Source organism: Cervus canadensis, chromosome 31 (assembly GCF_019320065.1).
Source record: "Cervus canadensis isolate Bull #8, Minnesota chromosome 31, ASM1932006v1, whole genome shotgun sequence".
NCBI classification, from domain to species: Eukaryota; Metazoa; Chordata; class Mammalia; order Artiodactyla; family Cervidae; genus Cervus; species Cervus canadensis.
The window spans coordinates 29191786-29211132 of NC_057416.1; the positions used below are offsets into that span (position 1 = coordinate 29191786).

The following is a 19347-nucleotide window of genomic DNA, read 5'->3' on the forward strand; positions in this document are numbered from 1 at the left end:
GAAGGGAAGTGGCCAGAATGGAAGAAAGGATTCCAAGATGAAATGGAGCAGATAAACTACACTTTATTAATAGTTTCTCATAATAGCATATTTCTTTGAAGTAGTGCTGGAGAAAACGTACTGCTCATCGGTCAGCCGCGTGTTCAATTGTACTTTGGATGATGGTGTAGAAACTGCGAGCAAATGACATTTCTCAAGCCTCATGGCTGATCAGTGGTGCTATGAAAACTTGTTTTTTCCACCAGATCTTTTAATAGGACCTCTAATGAGAAGCAGAATCTTCTCACATTGAGGTCACATCCTTTTATTCCCTCTGCCCACCCTGTTAATTGGATACACAGGAGCAGTGAAATGGCCAGAGGGCAGTGGGGAAGGACAGAGGAATGTCACAAGACAGCTTATTAATCTATCTCTGAATAACTTGAGAATTCACTAAAAGTGGAACAGGCCCAGCGCCAGCTTTCTTTTTGGGGGTAAAGAAAGGAGGAGGAGAACAGAGAAAGTGATTACAAAATATATACAGAATGCCTGCCTCACAGCAGACTACCAAGTACGGTCACTCAAGGACCCGTGAGACTTTATTTTCACTGTTGTGTTGGGGGATTTGCTAGGATTTCACCAAATGAAACTGCCTGGACTTTGCAGACTAGCGGTTAGAAAACACATCCTTAACCTTTAAATCATAAAGACAGTGTGAGGCTGCCATTTCCAAAAAAAAAGAAAAGCAATCCTCATGACTCTGAGGAGAATTAATACATGGGGAGATAGCATTCATGACGCAGGTCCTTGGAGGCAAAATATGATAAACCTCAAATCACATTCTCTGGTTCTGGCCCAATAGACTTTTGCCGAGTCTGAATTTGAAGAGCCCTCAGTGTGAAGCCAGAGAGACCCAACACAGCCAAGTGGTGGGTGTTTAGGCTTCATCCCAGTTAAGGCAATGACTCATGAAACTGCCTACTAATACGAATCTGAAAACAGCCTGGGGCCAGTTTAGCCATGAACAAACCATATACCATTTGTAGGTGGCAGGTTTTTCTTCTAAGGGCAGTATGCGGGAGGAGCTGTTTCTGCCCCTCCCAGAGAACCAGAGTTGTGCTTCCACTGTAAGATGCAGGAGTGGTAACAGGGGCATTGCCTTCCTTTTAAGCAAGGGGTAAGTTTGCACTGGTCTTTGAAGGACTAAGTGACTAAAGAAACAAGGGAAACTAAGTCGTGTCTGACTCTTTTGTGACCTCAGGGACTGTGGCCCACCAGGCTCCTCTGTTCATGGGACCTTCCAGGCAATAATACTGGAGTGGGTTACCATTCCCTTTTCCAGGGGATCTTCCCGACCCAGGGATTGAACCCACATCTCCTGCATTGGCAGGTGGGTTCTGTACCACTGAGCCACCAGGAAAGCCCTTCCCTTAAGTTAATGTAATTTTCAGAAAAGATGGACATGCCTAAGTGCCTTTATAGTGGAAATAATTATCTTCGTGGGTTCATCTCAAGCAGTAGTACAAATGCTGACAAAGTCAGAATCCCTGGATTTGACTGTTTTCTTAATTGGAGAAAATGAAATTATGGGGAGGATTTTCCTAATTCATTAAAGAATCCTTTAATAAAGTGCTTAACTAGTTCTTTTCAGTATATGTCAAGATTTATTTAAACACATTGAGTATTTTTCAAACAGAAAAGTATCAATATTTCTCCCTCCCCCCTCCCTTTAGGATTAGTACCGTGGTCTTTTATCTTGGAACAAATAGTGGTCTTTCTCCTCTATCCTCAGGATTCTTGAAAATATCTCAATGTTATTGAAGAGGAGCTTTAAATGAGACATATTTTTCCATGCTATATCTCCATTCAAAGAAATTTGAGATTTGCTTTTGCAGTTTTCACTGCCTTTCATTGCCAAAAATGAGAAATTGTCAGAGGCTTATCATGAATGAAACTGGAGAGCTGAAAACAGAGTCTACAACTGGCTTTATTCGTTTTGGCAGCTCACTGGGGGTCCTGAAGGCTCCAAGGCTTAAATTCTTTTTCTAAAGAAGGAAGAATCCTTGCTAGTCCCTTTCAGGAGCCAGATAATGGAATAAGCAATAGGAAGAACTATTAATATTAATTTTATTGCCAAATTAATTGGCCCAAAATAATTAATGCACCACCCTTAGGGCACACAGAGTGGAACTCAGCGTGTTTTCAGCTGCCTTTATGTTTTCCTCTTGGGTTCCCCATACCAGCTTCCTTTCATTTGAAGGCAAGAGGTGGAGGGGGACAGTGGGAGGGGGGAAGAGGCAGAGGTGACATAATGATGAGCATCTTTTGCTTATTCTTTAGGAAGTGAAACAGGCTTGGTTTATCCTAAAAGCTGCTCTGCTGTTTGAGTGGCCAGTGAGGATGAATTTGGGGGATGAAAGCTTGATGAACTGACCAAATGCTTATGCTGTGTCCAATTACTATTATTCAGTATAAATGGTTTTTCTCTTCTATTTGCATTTAAAGAACCATATGGAGGGTTGGTTTTGGTCACATAAGAGGTTTTCATTAAATGAGACAATTAGGATGATAGCAGGGATATTAATTTTTTTTTCATTATGACTATGTTTCAATTCCCTGTTTGGTACTATACAGTAGGATTATGCACCATCCTTGTAATGATGTCTCCCAATTTATTATAGGCAGCTTAACTTAGTTTTCACTTTGTATGCTGCCAACCTACTCAGAAAGAAGATATTTTTTAGAAAAAGTTGACATAGGTATAAATGGCAATGGTTTATAGAATATAAACAAATTTGTTGCCTCAATGTTACAGGTGCAAGTGGTTCCCTTCTACTTGGAAGTGTTGAGTGACACCCTAAATTTTGCATGAAAGTACTGCATGTGCCTGCGATGAGGCATCTTCTGTGCTAAAGATGTAAAGCTGCAGCTCAGATGTGGTCCCCTGCTAGATTCATTCATTCTCACAATTAGTTACAAAGAAGAGCTTACAGCTTTCAAATAGGCATATCAGCCCCCTGGTAGCAAGGTTCTGAGTAACTAAGATAGAGGCTTTATTATCTGGAATTCACAATGAAAGGGAGTCCCTTATAGGTCACACACAGTCAGATAGAACTAAGATGCTAAGACAGGCAGACTCCAGCTTTAGGGACACGTGCCCTGGGTAGCTCTTTCTGCGTGTGTCCCCAGGGCTCAGACGGAGCCTCAGACCTGCGCCTCCTCCATTACTGTTATCTGATCTTTCTGTTAACTGACTGAGGATTTAGATGTTACTATTCCCTAAGATGTTTGTATTTGAATACTTCTTTCAAGTACTAAAGAAAGGGTGGTATCTTTCGATTCACACCAGATGCCTAGACACTTTTCCTTTTCATAAAATGAGCCCTGGGTTGCAACAGTAAATGGCAGAATTTTATCATTAGGTCCTCAATTCTCTCCTCCTCTCTGTACCCAAAAATGGGAACAGAAGGCACAGTATCTATTTCCAAAAATTCTCAAATCTAACCTAATTTCCAACTAACATGGTCATTAGTTTGAGGCTGTATTTTGAAAACTGAGATTGCTGTATTAAAATTTGGTCGTTGACCCATATACACCATTATAAGTTGGCCTGTGTCTCACTAGTGAAATTGCTAAAGATTTATGTTCCCAATTCTGCCCTGGTTTCCACATAAAGAATGGAATTTTAATTGGGGATCGGGGACAACAGGGTAAGGAAGACTCAGGAAGGTGAAATTAATCATAGTAATAAAACAACTCCTCAGGAGCTCAGGTGAATAGAAAGCTTGTAGGGGCAACAAAATTAAATAAACTATTACTACTTAATGAATGTACATGGATAAATCTATCTATGTGTCTTAGCATGTGGTTTTTACAGTTTATCTGGATTCTTTCAGTGAGAGTTCCAAAGGAAAAGATGAGGTCACTGAGTTTACAGGATTTAGGACAAATTAATTGAAGACATAGGGTGATTCTAAAGTAAATTCCTAAGATTTAGGGTAGATAATTTTATCTACACAGTGTGCAAGGCTTCCCTGATAGCTCAGTTGGTAAAGAATCCACCTGCAATGCAGGAAACCCCAGTTCGATTCCTGATTCAGGAAGATGCACTCAGAAGGGATAGGCTACTCACTCCAGTATTCTTGGGTTTCCCTTGTGGCTTAGCTGGTAAAGAATCCACCTACAATGTGGGAGACCTGGGTTCGATCCCTAGCTTGAGAAGATCCCCTGGAGAAGGGAAAGGCTACCCACTCCAGCATTCTGGCCTGGAGAATTCCAGGGACTGTATAGTCCATGGGGTCACAAAGAGTCAAACATGACTGAGCGACTTTCACACAGTATGCAGCATCTTTATGACACCACAAAAAAATAAATCTTATTTTTTCAGAATTACCTTAGTCGATCAGAATTTGAAAAGACTATGACAAAAGGTTCAGTGCATAAAAAAATAACAATTTGAAGTATCTAAGACCAGCATAATAAACACTTGCGTCTTTAAACATTTTGCAAAGAGAAAGGAAAAAATTGTTTTGTTTGGAGCCATCCACCTGAATTTCAAGATGACTGTTTTTGCCAAATGTTCCTTTTTCATTCCCTCCCCCCACAAAAAGAAAAACAAAGACACTCAGGAAATCAACTATTGCTATGAATTCTATTTTCTAGTATTAGCAACATTTCCTGAATCACGTGTGGATTTACCTGCTGGTGTTCAAATGTACCCGCATTATTATGAAGAGAAATGGGTCACACAGAGTGGGATCAAAATAATTTCAAAAGGGAAGTATGAAGATAACCAAATGGATATATGGTATACCCACTTTCAAAAAAATCATAATGCATTTGCACATATGTAAGTGTTAAAATGGGGCTTCCGTAGTGGCTCAGATGGTAAAAAATTTGCCTGCAATGCAGGAGAACTGAGTTCCATCCCTGGGTCAGGAAGATCCCCTGGAGAAGGAAATGGCAACCCACTCTAATATTCTCGCCTGGGAAATCCTGTGGACAGAGGAGCCTGGTGGATTACAGTCCATGGGGTCACAAAGAGTTGGACATAACTTAGCAACCAACATTTAACTTAAGCAGTAAAATAATCCAGCTATCTTTGAGAAGTAGTCTGTAGGTCCCCAATCTTTTTGGCACCAGAGACCGGTTTCATGGAAGATCATTTTTCCACGGATTGGGGACAAGGGGCACGGGATAGTTTCGAGGAGATTCAAGCGCATTACATTTATTGTGCACTTTATTTCTATTAATATTACATCAGCTCCATCTCAGATCATCTGGCCTCAAATCCCAGAGGTTGGGGACTCCTGGCCTATAGCAGTAGCACTCTAGGGTCTTTTGTCTATTAATTATCCTGGGGTAGACAGGTAAGAATAGTTTAATAGGATGTCTCTTTATCACAAAGCTGACTGAATCATTTTTTAATAAGGCTGATATGCTGCTACATGTATCTACTAAAATTAAGTGGAGTTTGAGATTTGTGTGTATTGCCGAGTGTACTTGTATAAATTGAGAGCGTCAATCTGAAACATGCTTTGGGGAGCACATTTTCCTTGCTACAATATGTTCAGAGATCCGTGCCAAGGGAGAGTTCTATTTCTGCCTCTTTGATCATTTAGCTTCCTGTAGCCCTGGGTGCCTAGTCTGTACATCGGGGCACGTGCAGGACTTCTCAGAACCCAGAGCCTGACAAGACTCATCCTGCAGGCAGGTGTGCTTAGAACACCTTCGCACCGCAGCAGCATCTATGAATATTCTGAATGGTTTGTTGGGAGAAGGATTAATCCCACCCTCCAAAACATATCTTTTATGCCTCTCCTAAAGTTTTGTTTTTACATTTTCATGCCCAGATCATCTTCTCACGTCAAATGTCAAAGCTCCCCCAGCAGTTACCAAGGATAAAGATCTCAGAGTGGTTGGAACAGGACATGTAGCTCCGGAACCCCAGCAACTTCAACCCTCTAGGGCTTATTTTCAGCACCAGATGAATATTCAATTTCATCTTCTCTCAAATGGCTACTGAATCTGAAAGTCTAGTTTGGGTTAAAAGACACCATGGGACGTGATCGGCACCATGACCTACAGACTAAATCTGGCCCAACGCCTGCTTTTCTAGCCCCAGAGCTAGAATGGTTTCAGGAGAATATGCAAGAATGATAGGGTGTAACATGTGAAAACTATGACATTCAAATTTCAGTGTTTCTATAAAGTTTTAATTGGAACACAGTCACGCCCTTTCACTTACACTTACATATTGTCAATAGCTACTTTCCCACTGCCATGGCAAAGTTGAGTAGCTGTTGTAGAGACCAGATGTGGTCCCTACTGTCAAAAATATTTCCTCTCTGGGCCTTTAAAGAAATAGTTTGTCACCCATGGTATAGAATAACAGGTAGCTGTGGGGTTAATAGGATCACGAGGATTCCAGTCACTCCCCCAGACCTGAGTCCATTATTCATCAGTAGCAAATACAAAATATAAACCCTCAGTAATATGAGAAATTTGTACTTCTTTTTGTGGTGCTTGCCAGCATTCATTTTCTTTTGAAATGACAATGGAGAGCATAAAGAATTATTTCCCCCATGTCAGGAACAAATGTGTGTCAATGGTCATTATTCTCATAAATTACATAGATAAAAATTATTACACAGCCCACCCAGAATCCAGTCACACCTAGTCTCTCAGTTTTTGCCTCTTTTTCAGGCTATTTGCCTCTTTTTCAGCTATTTCTCCAGTTTGTATTTCTGCTTGAACACTGGGTGGGATGTGCCTGTTTATGTATAGACCTGGAGATATAGCACCTTTCCCCACAAACAGCTCCCTTACAAGTAGGAGGAAGTGGCAGCATTAAAAGCAATGTTTTGAGTAAAAGGAACCAGGATCCCTTCAACTACGGAAACAATATTTGCTTTGCTATTTCTGTCAGTGTAGAAATAACTATACTGGATTCCAGGGCCAACTATGGGGGGGCCAGGGAGGGCAGTGGTAGGAAAGAGAAGATAAAAGGAAAAGAAAGTAGAATTATTTTTTAATCTGGGCTTCTACCTCTCTCAAACTAAGATTTGGATGTATTGGAGAGTGTCTATCATACTGGGATATTTGTGCTATTTGGCAATCAACTAGCTTTAAGTAGTCTGTTAAGACTTTTGAACAAAATAGAACTTTATTCACTCAAAATTACTGTGCATGCACTGCTTGTAAATGATAATGTGCCCTTAAACACTTGTCTTCTCTTCCAACTGCTCTTGGCTATAAGAGTCTACTTTGTGATTACATGCTGTGTCTGATGATCGAAAGTCATACCATCCTCAAGATAGGCAAATCTTGGTTGACTTTGGGAAATCTTTTCAATTCATCAGAATTTTACCCTGACATTTCTATCCCTGCTGTAAAAGTACCTCTGAAAAACTATGACCTTTAATCCTCTGTGTGGTCTCAGTCTTCATCGCAGCAAAGTTATTGTCCAAAAGGTTATCATTTGTTTTCACTGAAAATCTCATATCATCTGAAACAAGCTCCAAGCAATCAATTACTCAGTCGATAGATATTGAATAAATACCTGTCACAGTATTACGATAAGTGTTGTTGCAGAATCAGAAAAGGATTAGCTATGGCCCTTCCAAGTGTCTGCAATCACACTGAGAAGGCAGAGCTCACAAACATGGAATATACATACATATATATATATATATATATATATATACACGAATTTTACTCACATGAAAATTTAAGCAGAAGCATAAAGAGAAAAAAATAATAAATCACTTAGAGCAAAGAGATGAGAATTTTCTATTGTCTATAAGATGTTACTGAAAAACCTGAATGAACCTTCTGGCCAACCCAGCACAATCTGGGCCTTGTAAGAGTGTAGGATCTTCATAAACAGAGGGGAAAGAGGGAAAGAGGGAAAGTGGGCATTTCCTAGCAACAGAATTCCCTGAATGAAGGCAAGGAGAAAAGCATTACCTAAGTCAGCTCAAAGGAAAAAAGAATATGGAGGGAAAATACATATGTAGCCATAGCTAGGATGAGCCCAGACCAAGGCAGGCAGTGAAAACAGGTAGATACCTGATGATTGAAGAAACAAAATGCAGGAGATGTTAGAGAGTTTGGAGCTATAATGAGCTGGAAGGCGTATGCTATGATTCAGCTATAAAAACAATAGAGCATAAAAAAATGAAGCTGCTGAGTTTGTCAGAAAGAAATAAAGAGAAGACGCAAAAATAAATGTCCTAGTGAGAGAGATTAGAAGAATAGCTGTAGTTACTGGGAATTTTTTTTTTGTCTTGTTTGATTCCTTTTTTAATTGGTAGGATATTTGTTATGAGAATGGGGGCCAGTGGGAGGCATGGAGATTATACTGATTCCTGATCACTGAGTCTGAGGAGGAGGATTGATATCTAATTGGAGCAGTCCTTTGGTCATTTAAAAAGTCTGTCACTAGCTCACATTAACCTAGAAGACAGGAGGTGCAGATAGACACTGTCCACTTGGTGTTGATGACTAGTCTATTTGGTATGTGAGCCCCAGGAATTACAGATTAATTCTTGACAGCCCTTACGTTTACTATGGAGGCATAAAGATATTTTGAGAAAGAAAAAAATAGGAGTGAGTTATATCATCACATAAGCTAGTAGAATAGAGCTTTTTAAGAGGGTGTTCAAGAAACATGCACATACACAGACACACACAACTCGAGGAAGGTGAGGACTAATAAGACACTTACAGGAAAAGAAGGTCATTGGAAACCCTCCGGAGCAGTTTCACTTGAGTGATCTGATACAAACTGGACCATCCCCAGGTCTACTTTAGTGGAGCTCCTTAGTCCTATCAAAATAATAGCTATTACAATTCATTTCTACTTCCCTTATAACTATTTGTATTTGTTATTTCTGTTTTTATTTTTGTCTTGTCATTTTGTTTCTTCAACTCTGTCTAGGAATTTGTCTTATTTTGCTACACAAAGTAGCCCATCTGCTGTCATTTTGAACCTGTGGGAAGCTCGTCATCAGCACGATGGTGACCTTGACTCCCTGGCCTGTGCCCTTGAAGAGATTGGGAGGACACACACGAAACTCTCGAACATTACGGAATCCCAGCTCGATGAAGCCGACTTCAACTACAGCAGGCAAAACGGACTCTAGTCCACTTCCTCTCCTGAGAGGGTGACGGCCAGCTTTGGGACATTTGCTTTCAATGGGAAAGAAAGAGGCAGCTTTCTGCCCAGTGGCATTGGGGAGTTCAGCCTTCATTTATAATCAGTCAACATCCCTGATTGAAGGAACTGAATTTAATATAGGTAAAATATATTGGTAGGGAAAAGTACAAGCTCTCTTAAACATAAGATGGTTCTACAGTCTCCTCTGAATCCATACTTGGGTTCACACTTGAGGGACTGCTCAGATTTGGAGTGACAAGGATAACGTGAGGGCTTATCTGGTAGAAGTAACTATGGGGAAAGATGAGCTGTAGCAAAGCTGGGAGGACCGAGATTAAATCAATGCATGCTTTGAAACAGATTTTTAATGATGTATCCCCAAAGGACCAGCTGATGCTGGTACCAGACTGTCAAGAGTTTTCTAACCAACTGGCATGGGAGATGTTGGCAATCATTGTAAACTGGCTTTTAGAACTGAGACAGGGTTGCCAATTCATTTGTAGACTTCAACGGTGTCAAGAGGGGCATTTAGAATTTCAAATCTGAGTACACCACACCAGCACCAATTCCCTATCTATCCCAGCCACTTAATAGGTCGAGAGGTAAGAGAGACCACACACTAGTCTTGCAGCATACCTATCCCACCTTCATTTTCTCCAAGGACAAATCTCTCCACATTCTTTCTTCCCCTTACACTAGGGAAGAAGTTTCAAGGAACATAGACTTTTCAGTATGGAGATTTATTTTTTCTAGCCCAACTTAACAGAACCATCTTTATTCTCAGCTAAGCCACTTAAGTTGCAAAAGCTATTAGAACACAACTTATGCACAGATTTAGAGACAAGAGAGGTCAAATCAGATCCAAGGAAACATGAATTGCAGATGCCACAGGCCTCAAGCTGTCATTCTGGGGTGCAGGTGTTGATTTAGTTCCCCAGCATGGTGGTTATGAAGGGATGAGGAGTTTCATGGTCCTTTTCAATCCATTTCTTGAATTTTCCAGCCTTTGGGGACTGTGTTCATACAAAATCTCTCCATAGAGGCCTCTCCATAGAGGTCATAGGCCTATGACCTATAGGTCATCCTCGTTTTGCCTCTTAAGAAATTAGCAGATGGTCTTTGCTCTAAATGTTTCCCAACTACATAGACATGAGGAATTCTTCTACCACAGTGTCTCAGAAACTACACGCATTGTTCAGACAGCCGTCACGCTCCAATAATTCAACCTCCCTGAGTGTGCTTTAAGGACCATTAACATAGTGTACTATGTTTTACATGAAAGGCAACAATATTGTGGAGAATTGAAATCCACATATAATACATGACCCCCATCTTAACACTTCACTCCATCTTTTATCCTGTTTAATTATTTTTGACAAAATGTCCTGGTAGACTAGAGATGAACATATTTGCTCCTGCTCATCTTTTGGTGGATGTTTTATTTAGCTGTCCAGAATCAGGACAACCAAAGTCAAGGACCTAGATTAACCACAGGTTGGACAGCTACTTAGAAGTTGACTCCATTAGAATAAAAACAGTCAGGGAATGGGGGAGATGAGGAATACTTGGCAGTAAAGATGCAGTCAATTTTTTAAACATAGGTCTCGTGTTTAAAAAAATGAATCTCCACCTAAGTGAAAAACGACCTAAAGTAAGTTGAATTTACAATACCCTGGGTAACGCTTTGAAGAACTCTTCAATGTGTTGGCCATTTTCTCTAATGAATGTGTGGTATATAAAGGTCCCCTGTATTTGATAGAAGGCTTTGCTACATGAAATTCAAAAGCATCTTGCTTTTCTCAGGAACCAAAGGTATATTGTATAGAACAAGTCCTCTTAGAACTGTTGAGCGTATTTTCAAAATACCATACCTCCCATCAGGAAAACACCTTTTTGCTAGTGTACTCAAGTTGTTTATTCCTTCCCGGGAGCAAAACAGACAAAGTGCAAAACTGTAAATCATTTGCTACCCCTGATATGATTTGAGATAGAAGTGGAAATTGATGGTCAGTCTCCCAAAATAAACCTGAGGGTTGATTGGCATGGGTGGTATGCAGAAAGAATCTGCATTGAACTGCTGAATACGGACTTAAAACACAGTGTAGAGTATTGTTATCCATCTTGGATGGATTTTTGTTTTAAATATCCTACCCATTTTTCCTCTTCTCTTCTAATTGGCCTTATAATTGTTTTATCTATTCTGTGAATCCACACAGATCTTTTTTAGATTTTTGATACATTTTTTATATTTTAAAACAGATGGAAAATGTCAATGTTTTCCCTAGAATCTATCTAGATTGTTTTAAGAATTTATTATCAATCCCTGACTGTCTAGAATTTCCTCCCATGTATTTCCTCTTTTTTTTTTTTGCCTGGATTTTATAAATGTGATAAAAGGAAGCAAAAGAACATAATCCACCTCAAATTTCAGCCCAAAGTTCAAGCCCACCTTTCAGTCCATTTTGTTTCCTCTTTCCATTTCTCATTTCTTCCAGGATCCCACATAGGATTTCTACAGGTTTCCTACGGTAGGAGATTCTGTGGCCATTGCAGGTCAGGATTGTACAGTATTTTATAACAGAATTCCAAAGAGAACCCATGTTGTTGAGATTTACAGACCAAGATGTGTTTGTGTGTGGCAGAAGAGTCTGAAATCACACATCAGACAGACTTAGCTGGTACTTGAACTTGTACTCACTGCAGCCTAAACCCTGGTTTGATTTTAATACTTTCCTATCATATTGCCTTTCTTGAAAGGGATTCACTCAGTCTAAGCACTTACATTCAAAGTCTTATTGTCCTAGAGCAAAATGAAACAATAAATTAAAGGTGGTCTTTCATAGTTGGTAGGCGACTTAAAATTTTTACAGGATAGCCCACTTAATGCCAAATCTTTCAATCCTCAAATGCATTTAAGTCTATTAGTCCAGCTTCAAACATGACTTAAAATGAGCCACCAAAACGCTCCTGTTCCCAGCTTCACCAGACTGCAGCCCCATAAAGGTAATTTACAGTTTTTACAGCATTGCTTGTGCAGTCTTCCAGGCTTACATTAAAAATCCTTTAAGCCAAAAGGAAGCTCACTCTATGGATTTAAATGCAAACTTCATTTACCGGTGCAGGAAGTCTCATAAAACTCAGATGTACTCCCACAAAAATTTTATTGGCCTTTTTGTAAGAGATGAATAGGAATTGACAGAGTTCTCTTTAAAGAGGGGAACTTCTCTCTTTTCTGTTATTTTATTTCCAACTGCAGGTGTTCTCCTTTGCCACAGTCCCTGTTATTTTCTTTTCAGTTGACTTTGAGAGAAGTTATGAAGTCAAGTCACTAAACAGGGTTCTCTTTGGATTGAAAAGTTCTGGGTGTATTATAACAGTTTCTGTTGATAGAAATTCTCAACATCAGGATTGATAAGAGAATATTAAAAAGAATAGAACTGATTGAAGATGGTATTGTCCATTTTGCAAACATCTGGCCAATCTACCTGTGAATTTCAACATGTTACAGAATCTTTTGATGTGTTTTGGGTTTTTTTTTTTTGCCATCTTCCCTTCAACTTCTTAATCCGTCTGTAAAGGTGTTGAGTCAGATGTGTTAAAAGGTGAAGTTCTCTCAGAAGGTCTTTGTTCCAGATCCGTGAAGGTCACAGGAACCGTGGAGGAGCTGAGAAACGTGCTTTTCTGGCCCACTGTGTGGCCCATTTTCATTCATTTTCCTCATGAAACATTGCAGAGTTCTGAATCCTTGGTTACTCCCATTGACTGAACCAGAGGTGACATCCACAGCAAATGGGAGAACAAAATCTTGTCCTACAGATAGTGACACATTCTATGATCCCTTTGGTGTTAGTTGCCATAGTGCTGTATTTACAAAAATCGATGCTTTAGCCAAACGCTGAATGGCCACTGTTTCCGCCGTTTCCACTGTTTTGTCTGCATAGAACTTTCCTGAACTACAAGCAAAAATGTATTTTGTCAGATGTCACAAAGTGAAAATGTTAATCTTAGGTGTGTTGCATATTTTGTGTTTTTACTTTCCAAACTTCTTTCAAAAGCTGCAGTTATAAAGCTGTTTGGCTGTGTTGACAGCATGTGGTGTTTTTGCAAAAGCAATTCTAGAAGAGCCAGTGTCTACCATGGACTCCTCACATCCCCAACTTCAGGCTTATCAACAAAACCGAGATGGCAATTCGTGTGCTGTTATTTTCTTCAAGAAAGAAAAGGGGATGGAAATCAGACCTGGCTGTTAGTCACTAGTGTGTAGTACTGTGATCTGAAGTAGGAAATTTAACTCACATAGAATAATTGTGGTTTTTGAAGCAGCTACTTTGATTTTTCCTTTTGCTGTGAAGATCATGGATTTGGAATGTCCTCACGAGGTGGGCCTAAGACAGTGACACTAAACATCAGGTCTTGGAACCCACCCTCCATCTGAACCCAAAGATTAAAAAGGCAGTAAGCTTCATGTTTAGGCCAGAGATACAAAAGTTCCTCTCCCATCCCTAACATTGAGTTTGGCAAGGGGTACTTTTTTTTTTTTTCCAAGTTAAATGAGAAAATATATCACTAAATTTGGTAATGTAGTTCTTTGCATGAATGGAAATGTGTGTTAAATCATTTTACGAAAGGCGTGATAATAATGAAAATGTCCTTTGGCTTCAAATTGTGCTCACCCGCCAAAAGTATTTCCCTATCTGAAGCATTATTTACATCCAAATTCCAAATTGGACAAATTATATAATCCTATTAAAATTGGATGTAGAGTGTAGATAGAAACCTGACTGGGGTTCTGTTGAATCATGAAAAGGAAAGGTGATATTGGAGAATTTGTGGACAGAATATCATGCCTTCTGACCCCATTACTGAAATAGATATTACAACCAGAAATAGATCTAATAATTCTAGTATTCCTCCATTAGCAGCTCTGATGATACATAAGGGGAAGTCACCTCTTACCAGGAGACTTCCATTTAAGCCTCATCAGAGGGTGACTAAAATACTTCAATCGGAAACACCTTCCAAGGCCTGTCCTAAATTATGTTGACCACTCATTCAAACCTTCTCTGTAAGAAGGTGGAAAACACTCCATCTGTGGCAATTTTCTGGCCAGGAAAACAGTTTCCTCCTTTTCTAAACTGGAATAAAGGCCAACTTAACATTTCCCATTCTTCAGAACTGTATCTGATTGGTGCATGCAATCCAGTAATTCTCAACCTAGAAATATTGCAAATATAAGCAGTTAGAGGAAAACTGGCTAATTCTTCCTGACTCAAACTAAAAGAAAAAGAAAAAAGATATATATATATATATATAAGTAATGGTTTACCTCCATTTCTTTATGGAAGAACTTTTAAGACAGATTTCATTTTGTTCTATTTTGGGAAAGTGTGCGTGTATGTGTGTGTGTCGGGATGGGGAGGGTGGTTCTTTCAAGTGACTCATATCTCAAACCCATTCCACTCTCAACATTCATTTGATGTATTCAAAGCCGGAAAAAAAAAAAAAGCAGAACTGAATACTTAATTTGACATGAAGCTGAAGGAGTGAACAAGCCAGAGGAGAGAGTTTGAATAAAGCATGGCCTTGGCTTCATCCCACACTTTTTGTGCCTTGTACTATCAGTGTAAATTCTGAATGTTGTACAGTAAATACTTGGATGGACTTCTTAGAAAAGGCTGCACTGGCTTCTTTTTCAGCACATGTACATATCTATAAATATATATACATATATATTTGGTAATGCCAAACAGCTGTGTTATATTGTATTGAACAAAAATGGACGGTTTGGATGTTTTATGTAGAGTTTGCAAAAAACTGGATGGTTACTGACTTTTCAAGATAAATGTACAGACATAAATTCCTGCATATCAGTTATTTATGAATAAAGAGTCTTTTATTGACATTTTAGGATACTCCATGAGTGGAACTTTGAACTCTCAATGAGAATCCCTTCTACATACATCCTGACACATCCATGCTGGGGCTGGAATGCCTTCCATATCAGGGACAATTTCCAGTACATTGAACCTAATTAATATGTTGAACCTAATGTCTCCAGTCCTCAAGAAGAAGATCAAATGAGGCACGTGGAAGCAGAGATGAGATGATTTTTTTTTTTTTTTTTTGAGATGATCTCCTAAATATTTCTAGACCACTTCAATACACCTTGGGATTATAGTTTTATACAATCTTAAGATACCTGCCACACCCTAACTGGGATACCATTTCCATTATTCCTCAAAATGTTTGCATTATTTTCACAGACACTCTAGAAAATGTTCTGCCGCTCCATGGGAAAATGTTAAGAACATAAGTAATGTTGTACACTTCAAATACATCTTGACTGACTGAATCTGTTTTGAATGGTTTTTAACACATTATTGACCGGGAGATTTTTGCAGGAACTAATGCCTGTGGCTGGCGATTTGTTATGTATGTGAATATTGAAATATCTCCAGTCAATAATGTTCAGGGAACAAAAGATGTATTATTATGCCTCTGGTCAATAAGCTGTTAAAATGCTGAAAGTTCCCAAGAATTTAATAACTACTTTCAACTAGTTGGAGCCATTTTCAACAGTATGATTTACTAGAAGATGGTTTCCAATCTACTTCAATGAGTTGGTTGTCAATGAAAAGGTCAAAAATTGGCTTGAACCAGTGCTTTTTAAAACTTGGTTTTGTAAACCAAGTTTTAGAAAAGATTTTAGATAACAGGTTTTGTCCCAAAATTAAGTTGGAAATTTATAGGATAAAATGTTCTCTAGATTTCTGAAAATCTTTACATGTACGATGGATCTAGTGTATATGACGGAGCTCTGCGAGGAGCATAGGTAACATTCCCTCAACTTTTGGGGGTCTTGTGGGTCTAATGGAGAAGGCAATGGCACCCCACTCCAGTATTCTTGCCTGGAAAATCCCATGGATGGAGGAGTCTGGTAGACTGTGGTCCATGGGGTCGCTAAGAGTCAGACATGACTGAGCAACTTCACTTTCACACGTTGGAGAAGGACATGGCAACCCACTCTAGTGTTCTTGCCTGGAGAATCCCAGGGGCGGGGGAGCCTGATGGGCTACCGTCTATGGGATCACATGGAGTCAGACACGACTGAAGTGACTTAGCAGCAGCAGCAGTGGGTCTAATAGGAGTGGGTGTGAATATTCACCAAGTGGCTGTGAGTTGTTTCAGCTCTCCTTTCTGACCACTTTAAGGTAGATAGCACTTTAAAGCTAATTAAAATGCATTTAAGTTACTGGTGGAATGATGGTTGATTCTAATTAACTTAATCTAGGTAAATTAGTATGATTAGGTACTAATTGTTTCAGTTGTTCCTAATTGTTCAGTTGTTTCCGTTGTGTCCGACTCTTTGTGACCCCAAGAACTGTAGCCCACCAGGCTCCTCTGTCCACGGGATTTTCTCAGCAGGAATACTGGAGTGTGTTGCTATGCCCTCCTCCACGGGATCCCTGACCCAGGGATCGAACCCATACCTCCTTCATCTCCTGCTTTGCAGGCAGAATTTGTTTACTTCTGAGTCACCAGGGAAGCCCATGATTAGGTAGAACCACCACCAATTTCAGAATTATTTGAAATCATTATAGCAAATAAATCCAGCTTGAGTTGGTCAGAACAAATTTTAACTAGAGAAAGTCTGTGTGGACCGACACAAAGGTCCATATATAACTAGCTCATTCTGATGGGAACTTAATCAATTTGAACTGCTTTAAATCATTTATAAATTATTAACATTTTAATTGTTAAAAATTTTGAATAGTTTTATAAAATTTTAAACTCTTCAGAATAATTTTTTAAAATGTTTTATCTAGTTAAGAACCAATTCTGAGTGGATTAAGCTACTTTGGGCTAATTTAGGTATGTTCTATGTAGCCAACATTTGTTAGAATTTCAAATTTATTCTGATAGGGATTACCCATTCATTTAACAGACTTATTTAGCATTTACTCAATAACAACACAGTCTGGGTTCAAATTCTCCCTTTGCCTTTTAGCATTGATAATCAGGCAAAGAAATGGCAATCCACTCCAGTATTCTCCCCTGGAGAATTTCATGAACAGAGGAGCCTGGCAGGCCACAGTCCATGGGATTGCAAACAGTCAAACAGGACTGAGTGACTATCACTCACTCACTCAGACAAGACACTTAATGGGCTTCCCCAGTGGCTTAGCATTAAGGAATCCGCCTGCAATGCAGGAGCCGGTTTCGATCCCTGGGTCAGAAAGATCCCTTGGAGGAGGGCACAGCAACTCATCCCAGTATTCTTGCCTGGAGAATCCCATAGACAGAGGAGCTTGGTGGCCTATAGTCTATAGGGTTGCCAAGAGTCAGACACAACTGAAGCGACTTAGCACACATGCACACAAGACACTTCACATTTCTACTTTATTTCTAATACAGGGACGATCATAGAAATTGAGACTCTTTCCAATGTCCAGAGATTAAATGAAAAAGAATACAGATAAAGACCTTAGCACACTGCATAGTACTTAGTAAGCAACAGTGAGTATTAGCTTTTGTCTTATTTTAGAGAGACAGTATGCAGAGCAGTCAACAAAATGTATAAGATCAGCAAAGGCTGGGGGAGTAATTGGCGTCTGCCATTCTCTGGATATATGAGCTTGGTCAAGAAACTATCTTTAAAAGGAGATAATCATATCAAACTCTCTGGACACAAAGTAAATGTTCTAGAAATAGTGTAATGCCTGAACACATCTCCAGCTGTCTCTGGTTCTCCAACAGCCCTGGGCCATGGACTGTTAGGAACCAGGCCACACAGCAGAAGGTGAGGAGCAGGCAAGCAGTCAAAGCTCCCTCTGCTGCTCCCCATCTCTGGCATTGCAGCCTGAACCATCTCCCCCATCCACTCTCCATCTGTGGAAAAACTGTCTTCCACGAAACCGGTCCCTGATGCCAAAAAGGTTGGTGACCACTGTTTTAGAGTGTTCATTTTACAGTTATCCCTCATGATGGGACTGGTTCCAGAACCCCCAGAGATATCAGTCAAACCCTACAGATGCTCAAGAGGCATATAGAAGACAGCACAGTATGTGCATGTAACCTATGCCCACTTTCCTGTATACTTTTTTGAACAGTCTCAAGTCTTTATTGAATTTGTGACAATATTGCTTCTGTTTTTTATGATTTGGTTTTTTGGCCTCAGAGCATGTGGGATCTCAGCTCCCCGACCAGGGAGGAGACCTGCATCCCCTGCACAGGAAGGCGAAGTCTTAACCACTGGACCACAGGGGAAGTCCCCTCTCAAGTCATCTTTAGCTTACTTATAGCTAATAGAGTTGATGCTTGAACAATATGGGTTTGTCCTGTGCAGGCCCCCCTTAATGCATGGGTTTTTTTTCAGTAGTAAATACTACAGTGCTAGAGGATCCATGATTGAACCCTCAAATGCAGAGGTAGCATGTATGCAGAGGATCAGCTCTAAGTTATATGTGGATTTTTCAAGTGAGTCCCTAAGCCCTTCATTATGCAAGGGTCAACTGCACAGTATAAATGTGTTATGTAAATAGTTGCTGGTGTGGAGCCAATTCAAATTGTTTTTTGGAGCTTTTTGGAATTTTAAAATATTTTCAACCTTTGATGGACTGAATTCAGATGGGGGACCCACAGTACAGAGGACCAACTGTAGAAACATAGTAAACTTCCAGGGCCAAAGACGTACTCAACTTCAGTGTCTTTCTGATACCTGAAAACTATTTAAAAAAAAAAAACACGTATGTCTTACTACCCATGAAATAAGGAAAAAGAAATTTGCTTTCAAGTATAAAAGGTTAATACTTAATACAGGCTTAAAAAATACCAAGTTCCCATTTCTACCCACATAGAATGGTTTGAGGAGCGAATGAGGCAAGTGATGAGGCAAGTTCTTATTAAAAAGGTAACTATCAGGAAGACAAATAACACTTTGTTTAAAATGACAGTAATCTGACATAGAACAGGTGCTCCAGTGAGATGACCCATTTTCTGATTTTTGGACAAGGGCTTTAAAACATGACAATGTTCACAATTTAAACATCACAGAGCCGCCTGGGCACCATCACCTGTCTGTGCCAGGCCCTCTCTGCTACAAGTCAGGCATTCATAAGTAAGACTGACTCGTCCTTCAAGAAGCTCACACTCTGATAATCCAGAATCCCAGGAGTCACAGGAGACATGGGTTCTATCCCTGGGTCAGG

General features: G+C 39.7%; 1 protein-coding gene across 4 annotated transcripts in view; it reads left to right on the forward strand.

Annotated features, from left to right (window-relative positions):
- Positions 1–15041, forward strand: part of UNC5D (unc-5 netrin receptor D) — a 603713-nt gene extending 588672 nt beyond the window's left edge. For all 4 annotated transcript variants that reach the window (XM_043454535.1, XM_043454537.1, XM_043454536.1 and 1 more), the window contains one exon: positions 8921–15041. In XM_043454535.1, coding sequence (XP_043310470.1) covers positions 8921–9125 — 205 coding nt within the window. In that variant the 3' untranslated portion in view covers positions 9126–15041. The remainder of the gene's footprint in view (positions 1–8920) is intronic.
- The last annotated feature ends 4306 nt before the right edge of the window (positions 15042–19347 follow it).